Raw genomic sequence first — 9,754 nt, forward strand, 5'->3', positions numbered from 1 at the left:
GTTGGAACAAATGTTGAAGCACTAGGCATAAATCAGGCCTAAGTGCTAATACACACACATGTACACTTTGTGAAAGAAAGTGATTTCAGAGAGATGAAGGAGAAGAGAGAAAAGTAATTGATTAAGAAGAATGAAAGTTGTACAAGAAGTTGTAGTTGTTTATAAGCATTATCTAACACTACTTATAGAAACTGAAAAATACAAGGTAGTTAACTTGTTAGGCAAGTAACTAACTAACACAAATTAGTTACATCTAACTAACTTTGGACGTAACCAACTAACTGGACATATGCTACAAGTTACAACATCTGGTAATCATCACAGTGACAGATGCTAGAGCATCTGACATAGCATCACAGTTTGAATAGGTTTGACAATTACAAAACAACAAAATACACTATAAGTTGTAAAAAAAAATTATGTCCTTTATTTCTTGTCTAGCTTCATGACTTCACATCTAAACTCACAATTGCCCAAAGAAGCAATGGAATTGAGTAGGGTGTAAGCGGATTAGAAAAAACCGATTAAACAGCTAAATCAAATCAAATTGAAAATTAACCAATCTAATTTAGTTCGGATATAAAATCGAAGAAAACGAAAAACTGAACAAGTTTTGTTTGGTTCTCATATTTAAATTTTAAAAATCGATGAACCGAACCTCTTACTAATACTATTTTTATAAATATTAGATGAAATAATTAATATGGTACTTGTATAACAACTTATGGAAATATATTTTTTTACCAAAAAAAAAAAGAAATTATATTAGTTTATTTAGTTTTGAGTATGTTGTATGAAACAAAATGTGAATTGGATGCTCAGAGAGGATTATTGTGATGGTGATGGAAGAACCGTCAGATTTGTGTATGACGATGATTGGTCTGATTTCTTGGTATTAATGAGGTGAGAAAATATGTGCTAAATTGGGGTAAGAGTAGGCTTACCTTAGGAATGAGTATGAATGCTTATATAGAGAAATATTATAGGATCAACCATAATATTGGGGTCCTCCATGTGTATAGGATCAACCATAAGTATGTTATGGGATGTTATTTATCCAGTGTATCCCACGAGATATCTAGGGTAATAGTTCTTCAGTCATTGCTCATTTAGAGCTTCTGTGGTCGTTTACTGCCACATTTCTTCTTAGATATTTTCTCTTTAGGCCCCCCACGTTTCTTTTATACCCCCCTTACTTATGTTTTTGCCCCTGCACGGTGTTTCGGGTTATACGAATCGAACTTTAAAAAAATTCGGTTAATAGAAATCGTTCGCTTTTTCCTTCGAGCTTTATAAACCGAAGTTTACTGATATAGAAACAGAAGCTTAACTTCTCATTTCAGTTACGTTTTTTCTTCTAAACACCAACAAAACTACTCCTTCATCCTCTTGTGCGATTTTGTGGAAAACTTCAACATCCTACCTCAAACCATTCTGAAGTAAGTTCCATACATTTACATTCACTCTTTTCTCATTCCATGTTTTTCTTATCACATTCCATCTTTTCTATGGTTTTTTTTCCCTCCCTGAGTAATTTTCTATCTCAAAATTCTATGTTTGAATTGTTGATTAATGGTTAGTTGTTAGTTTAGTTAGATGTTAACATGAATGCATGTGATATTAGGTTCAATTTGTGTATGTCATTAGTTGGTATTATGGTGTACACTAAGTGTTTGACAAAATGTGTAAGTAAAATTCAATATGCTTCCATATGAATAATGTTTCCCATAGGTGTTAGGATTAAATGTTGATTGAATTATAGTCCGAATTTATCATAGTTTATAAGATTGTATTGATTGTGAAGATATTTTTCCATGTTAGGATTTTTTTTTTGTGAGTTGAGTGTTGAAAAATGATGTGGTAATGTACATTAATTTATAGATCATATTGTTGCACATTATTGTGGTAGATGATGGTTAATGTGGTATGTGATGGTTAATGTGGTAGGTGAAGTTTAAATGTGGTAGATAGGGTTTAAATGGGTTAGGTGATGTTAATTGTGGTAGATGAGTTTAAATGTGGTAGATGAGGTTTAAATGAGTTTGGTTAATTAGTGTTTTTGCGCTTGAAGTAAACAAAAAAAAAATTCCTTAAATTGATTAATTAAAAAACTTACAACTTACAATTTTAATTCAAACATTCATTAACTGAAAATTACGTAACATAATATAAAATTCAACAACAACATAAACGGAAAATCAAAACATAAACGGAAAATCAACAACATAAGGTAGCATACAAACGTGGATATTTCGGATCAATTTCTATCCAGTCGAACATTTTTTTCACATCTTCATTGTAACGACCCAAAATTTAGTATTCGTTATTTAATTATTTTATTACGCGAGGGCGTGATTTATAATTAAATTATTAAGCGGCGAATAATCGTTTAGCGAGAACGTAAGTTAATGAGCGAGAAGTTGTGTTGATTGGGCCTTGGGGCGTGTAAGTGGTTATTGGGCTTGGCTAATTGGGCTTTGATCCATGAGAATAGAGAGAGCTATAAGTAGCCAAGTCAAACCATGAATAGTCTCATAAGTTGCAATTCTTGAGAAAGAGCAAGAGGAGGAGCTCATGAGGGAGAGGGAGAGCTCGTGGGAGAGAAAGAGAAGAGCAAGCTTGTGGATTCGTCGAGCTAAGGTACGAGAGTTAGATTACATATTCGTGAGTGATTCGAAAGAGGGGAGGATGTCGATTCCTCCATTCCCAAACTCTTTCCACTCTATTTTCTTGTGGGTTTTGTGGGTGATTTTCTTAATGGAAATTGGATTCTTTTGATCCTAACATGTGTAGTGAACTCATGATAGATGAGGTAAACAACTTTGGGAAGTTGAAAATGGGTATATGTAGATGTTTGATCAATGATTTGCATGTTTTGTTAAACTTGCTTAAAATGCAAGAAATTGGTATGAATTTGTAAGTGTGATGTATGTGGGTGTTTGTGAGTGTTAATTAATGTTCATAAGTACCATATATGCTTGAATTAGCTGTTTATAAGAATTTATAACATGTCTAGACGAATTTTTGAGTGGATTCCATGTTAAACCGCCTTAGAAAACTCAAGAACAGATATTTTCTGGTGTGGTTCGCTACCTGTTCGCTACAGCGAACGTGTTCGCTACGGATTCGCTATCTGTTCGCCATGTACCTGTAACCCTCTGATGTAGTTCGCTACGTGTTCGCTACGGATTCGCTTAGCGAACAGCACTGTGACAACAACTTTTTGATAATTGTTTTAAGTGCAATTAGGCACTTGTAACATGGTTTAAGGGTATCCTTACATGTTTGTTGATACATGTTGATACTGTTAATGCTTATTGTTAATCGTTATATGATTCGCACGCGTATGCAATGACTTGTAGTTCAAGTGACTATGTTTATGTTTTAGCATTAATTTGCAATGTTAAGGAAATGATGTGTGTTTTATGACATAAGTGTAAATGAAACTTTATGTGTATAAAAATGGTTATGCAGATAATTATCATGTGAATAATTATGATTTGAGTGATAGGATATTGTGTTATCCTAATGTGTTAGATGTTGGAATTGTGTTTCCGCATCAGTGAATGAATAGCTTCGAGCTAGATAGCGTCATGTATTTGATGTGTTTAAAAGTAATCATGCATTCATGAATAATTGTGTTATGGGAATCATGTGAATTCCAATAATTGATGAAAATGGTTTATGTTTATGAAAAGTGGTCGAAGATGGGATCATGTTATCCGAGATCTGGAACCCATATCCAAACATGATATAAAACTGTGTGACTCCTCTTTATGGGAGAGATGGTTGATGATAACCATATCCTACATGATATAAAACTGTTATTGAGCTTATCCAAGGGAGATAAGGTGGTTCGGTAAGTTCCGACGCATCCAACAAGATGTAAAACTGGGTTCATCTTAAATGGGGTGAATAGCAGCATCCAACATGATGTAAAACTGGTTTGGTCCACCATTGGTGAGACGCTTATCCTGCATGATGTAAAACTGCTGATGTAGAGTCCGTACATGACTATAATCTGAACAGTCCGTACATGACTGAAAACTGAACAGTCCGTACATGACTGAAAACTGAACAGTCCGTCATGACTGAAATCTGAACAATGTAAAATTGGTACCACATGCATTAGTCGTGTCTAGGGATGACATGACATTGGATAATTGGCATTAGATGCATTAGGGTAAATGCACATGTATTTGATAATTGTTATGTGACAATATCTGATTGGATTGTAATGTGTTTTCCGTATGTGTTAAGCTTTGGTATTTACTAATTGTTTAATACTGTGATTGTTGCCATGTCTTGGTATGTGAGCAGAGTCCGTCATGACTATAAAATGAACAAGTGTAGAGTCCGTCATGACTATAAAATGAACACTTTGGTAGTGTCCGAGAAGACGTGAAACTATATGATTGGTATGTTTGTAAATGAATGATTAATTGGTAGTCGTATTTGACGATGTATGTGCGTGAGTTAGAAATGTATGATAGCGTGTGAAGTGTGTAGTATACTACTCACACTTATATTTATGTTTATGTTTTCTAACTCTCTGCTTTGTGTTAATTGCTGGACCTTTGGGGGTCCAGGTTGACAGGTTATGTGTTAGCCTCGTCCGAGTGCAATGGTGAAGCTCTGCTCTGATTGAGACACGGGAAAAAGGGGTTTTTATATGTATATGCATGTAGTCCTCTTAGTATACTCTGTTGGTCTTAAGCTTTCATTTGAAAAGTATCCGTTTTGTATAACTAATAACGCATCGTTCGATGCGAGGTTTTGTTTTTAGTTCATTCGAATATTTTACTAGATAAATGTATTAGTATTATCTTTGAATGAAGTTTGTGATATTCAAACCAGCGCTTTATAAATCAGATTTTCAATTTTTCCGCTGCGTATTTTCGAAAAAGATTTTATAAAGGCAGAGTTAATTAAATAACGGGTTTGGGTGTTACATTCATCATCTTTCAACTCTTTCCATTCGTATTTCCGTGGTGCATCATCAAATCCTCTAACATGGTCAGCTGTCAGATCGATGTATGACTCAGAATACGCTAGTTTATCTATTTTGATTTGTCTGGCGTATTTGAAGCGATACATGACTTCAATCGTATTTTTGATAGATTGAAGAGCTGTTAAAGTGTTTTTCAAATCAACGCAGAACAACTCGTCGTTACCGCGAAACTTGATTGAAAATGGATAACAAGTCCCTAAATTGTTTTTAACAAACCGTTTTGAAGTACTCATTTTGTAGAAAACGATTTCAATTATTTTCTAATTGTCTCTATACGTATTTATAATACATAGAAATCAATAATAGCCACACAAAAAAAGGCCGGTGCAACATCGACCACAAAATATTGTCGGTGCAATATGAACCACAAAATATTGTCGGTGCAATTTCGATCATTTTCACATGAATACCTACAATTCTTCAATCCCCCCCCCCATCAAGTCTTTTATACCCCCCTATATACATGCATTTCGCAAAATTTTAATTTATTTCGACCCGCAAAAACCGAAATTTACGTTTCGATTGATAAAGCCCAAAATTACTGGTATATTTCGGTTGATAAAGCTCGAAATAACTGTAAACAAGGCCAGGTTATGCAGAATCACTTGCAGAACCACCTCAAAATCGTCGAGGTCAAAACCTGTTTTTTCTTTCAATTCATTTCCAAAATTATATCAAGCTAAATACAATTTGTTACAACATTTCATAACCAAAGTTTCATAACCATATTTCATAACAATAATACCAAAGTTCAATATACAATAATACCACATTTCATAACCAAAGTTCATGAGTAAATTGCGTAACCAAAGTTAATATGTTACAACGCATAATCGGCATGGTATACATCAAAAAATAATGCGCTTAGCTACCATTTCAAAAAATAATGCGCTTAACTAATTCAAAATGGAACCACTAAAATCAACTACAATTTGAGAAAATCAACTACAATTCAAGCGGATCGTCTTTGCTACCCTTTCCAATTGTGGCTAAGTCATCGCCTGCTCTTTCAATGGTCAACAGCTCACCAAACTTTTGCATTCTATCCAAAAACATGGGCTCCTATTCTGCAGCTTCTTCAGAACAATAGTTTTTCCACTGATGAGCCGTTGGAGGTATCGGACATCCTTCTTTCAACCGCACTAACACAAAGTGGTCAGCGAGCGCGCCGATGCAAATAATCTTGGAATCCAAGTCTGACTCGTCTGATGGAGGTTTGCCACGCAATGGGAAACAAGTTCTAGATGCTCCACATCTTTCCATATTTGACAGTTGAACAACAACCCTCTGAAAATGAGTAGCCACAACGTAACTCATATCCGGAAAAGTAAACCATTTGTCCTTTGGTGCAAAAGCATGTTTACTCCTTCTCAGAGGTGGGAAAAGTGCATCTGTGACATACTTGTAACGCTCATCAGTATCGAACAACTCCACATATGATTCCTTATGCAATCTCAGCTCCCTCTCCATGTTCAGTCTGATCAACTCAAAATCTTGCTGAGTTCCTTTTTGGTGCAAAGCTACCACACGGTATCCACAATAACTGTCACCATCAACATCAATAATATCTTCGATAAATGGGTGCATGAACTTCGGCATATGGTTGATAAAAGGAATTTCAGGAGGAGCTGGAGTCAAAGTACTGATGACGAGTTCTTTAGGCACCCCAGGCACTGTTTGTGAAGTCGACGGCTTTGACTTTGTTGGTTTTGATTGAGATGCCTGTGTAGCTGCAATATGATCATCAACATGCTCCCACCGAGACTTATCCCTGCTCGTGGATCTTGTGACACGAACTGATTTTTTCTTTTTAGCACCTTTTGTTTTTGCCTTTTGAAGCGGAGGTTTCACAGAGGTGGTTTCTGGATATGCAATGAGACGAAGTTGATTCCTAATATCATTCTTCACGCTAACATCGGCTGTTTTTAATCGTTCCTACAAAGAAAGAAAAAAATCAAACTCATTAAAATTAAATTTATACAAAGTGTAACATTATACACATAATGTAAAATTAAAATCATAATTAAAAAGTCTACGAAATGTAACATTATATTTATAAAAGTGTAATAACCTGAATTGTTTTCCACTCAGCCAAGCAAGCATAATCGTCAGCCACGTCGCCCGGTGCCGGTTCATCTTCGAAACACAGTTTCTTCCATTGAGGGTGAATCTCATCCAGTCGGATAAGTTTGTTATTTTTTATCTTCTTCGCAATCAAGCATGCACATGGCAACCCGTATGTCCTTCTCATAACACAGCCACACTTTTTGCTATCCATACCACATTCGTCGACCCTGTTTGCTTCGGCATAAATGTGATCCATAGCCTTTCTAGAGATTTTATAAAACAAGTATGCGTAAAGATGATCATCATCGTATTTGTGTTCCGCAACGGACATACTCCGACCGAATTCACCTTGTACTTCGGTGAACTGACTTATCAACATCTTATTTATCGCTTCCCATCCTTTCACCAAGTCACCGTTACCGTCCTTCAAGTAACCTTTCAACACACCATGACATGATTCAGCTCTATTCGTGGTGTGATTCCCCATGTGCATATGTTGGTCTACCCAAGCATTGACAACCTTTTCTTTATCAGTGTCTAGGACAGTCTCTTCAACATAACGCAAAAACTTTGGCCACCTCGCACAAAGCTCCCTAAACACCATAACATTGTCAGCATATTCTTTCTCCGTGGGCGACTCTAACACATCATTAAAAGCAGCGGTGATTTGATCCCACACATCAGTCTGCTTCTCATTCTCTCCATTCTTGATTTTCACAACTTCCTTCATCTTAGAGCTCACATTCTTTTTTACATGAAAACGACAAACCATTGCAGCCGATGTTGGAAATACCTCGGCAACTGCATTCATCAGAGCCAAATACCTATCGGTGACAATCACCTTCGGTCTAACGTCCTCATTCCTTAAAAGACTGACACACTGCTCTAGAGCCCAAGTGAAGTTGTCTTCTTTTTCATTGGTAAGCCAAGCAAATCCAACATTGAAAGTTCTCCCAGTTGATGTGAATCCGACAATATCAAATAACGGCATTTTGTATTTGTTTGTTTTGTATGTCGAATCCATCAAAAGAACAGTAGGAAAAGAATTGAAAAAGCTTATAGATCTAGGATGTGCAAAGAAAATGTCTTGAACATGTTCGGATCCGTCTGCAACAACCGTTCTATGTTTGAAAAAATACTCATTCTCGACAAGTCTTTTGGAGAGGTGTTGCATTTTAGTCATTGATGCCCTCATTTTAAGTTTTAATCGATGACTTAAATTGTAGAGTTGCTTTGCCGTTGTCTTGTTGTTTGGATCCCTATCTTTCAATGTGGACATTATATTCTTAGGCGGAACCAAATTCCTTGACATTTCCTCCATACATTGCCTTTCTTCCGGTTTGAGACGACCGACAATGAGATGGCCTTCAACTGCCTTGTCCAACTCGTGGTTATGTTTGCCGTTTACAACAGTCAAATGCCATGTTTTATCGGCATGACAATAACCACGGAGTCGAAATGGACAGCCGCATTTCCTCGTGCCGGTTTGATCAGATTTTAGCTTCTTATTTGTTGACACGTACCGGCCTCCCCGCTCGCAATCCAACCTGAAATATTGCTTCCTCTTATCGCTGTCGTTGTCGGATTTGCCAATTACAATTGCAAACTTTAGCTTTAAGGCAATGTCCCGAGCCCATCTAATCAACTCATCTCGGTCAGGGGTTGCCATTTCAGTGTAAAAATGAGCCGATGTATCAATCTCATATGCAACAGGTTTAGATGGAGGTTTATCAGGCGGAACCTCAACAATTCCCGGGGCACAGATACCTAGCACAAGCTCTCGTTTGCCCGCCATAACTACATAATATAAGAGGGATAAACACATAATTAGCCACATATAATACAAGCCGCATATACTACATATAGTACTAATGTAATATTACTTAATACATATAAAATTGGTAGCACATTCTATAATCCATAACTAAGGCAATGCAAGCAAAACAGACAGACCTAAGGCAATGCAAGCAAAACAGACAGGCAACGCAAGTAAAGACAGTGCAAAAATTAAACTTCCAGGAATTTCGGTTAGTATCAACCGAACGAATCCTTCGGTTAGGCTTGGCAAGCAAACACGTTTAAACCAACACAAAACCAAAAGTTCCCGGAATTTCGATTCTTATTAACCGAAGGATTCCTTCGATTTCTATCAACCGAACGATATTGTGTCAGAAAACCTACGAACTTAGCATATATGACAGTTGAAAATAAAAGAAATTAAACGGAAGATTACCTTAATATTGTGCTTCAAATCGCCTTCCAACCCTTAGCAAACGTTCCAAACTTGATTTTAAGCAGCAATTTGAGTGAAAAACGGATTGGATTTTGGGATCTCTTTTGGTAGTGTGGGGATGAAGTATTGAAAGTGATGAAGAATGTGAGAGGTTGTTTTCTATATAAACACACTTCGATTCGTAAAGCCCGAAGTAATAAGCGAGTAGTTTTTAGAACTCGAAGTTTTAATTTTTTCGATTCGTAAAGCCCGAATTTGCTAACCGAAAATTTTGACATTTTGGAAGGGCAAACTGGGATTTAAGGGGGGTATAAAAGAAACGTGGGGGGTGGGGAGAGAAAATATCTTCTTCTTAACCATTGTGTTGCGTCTTTTAAGTATATTGGGCTTTAGCTAGCCCAGACCAAAATGATAGTTTGAAAAAGTGCTAGGAATACATAAAA

The 9,754-nt window shown here is 36.4% G+C and overlaps 1 protein-coding gene across 1 annotated transcript; it reads right to left on the reverse strand.

The window, feature by feature from the left end:
* Nucleotides 1-6,073: 6,073 nt before the first annotated feature.
* Nucleotides 6,074-8,747, reverse strand: LOC123922409 (PKS-NRPS hybrid synthetase cheA-like). The gene is made up of 2 exons (XM_045975128.1): nucleotides 7,083-8,747; nucleotides 6,074-6,946 (listed from the first exon to the last, which is right to left on the reverse strand). Exons 1-2 carry the CDS (start codon nucleotides 8,745-8,747, stop codon nucleotides 6,074-6,076), a joined length of 2,538 nt encoding a protein of 845 aa, XP_045831084.1.
* Nucleotides 8,748-9,754: the final 1,007 nt, after the last annotated feature.

The sequence above is a fragment of the Trifolium pratense genome, linkage group LG4 (genome assembly GCF_020283565.1).
Source record: "Trifolium pratense cultivar HEN17-A07 linkage group LG4, ARS_RC_1.1, whole genome shotgun sequence".
Lineage (NCBI taxonomy): Eukaryota > Viridiplantae > Streptophyta > Magnoliopsida > Fabales > Fabaceae > Trifolium > Trifolium pratense.

Bases quoted from the DNA above. Each gene is read 5' to 3' on its own strand.
- LOC123922409 (XM_045975128.1), bottom strand. From the start codon at position 8,747: ATGGCAACCCCTGACCGAGATGAGTTGATTAGATGGGCTCGGGACATT. The intron at 6,947-7,082 runs GTTATTACACTT...CTTTCTTTGTAG, and splicing joins CTGAGTGGAAAACAATTCAG to GAACGATTAAAAACAGCCGA.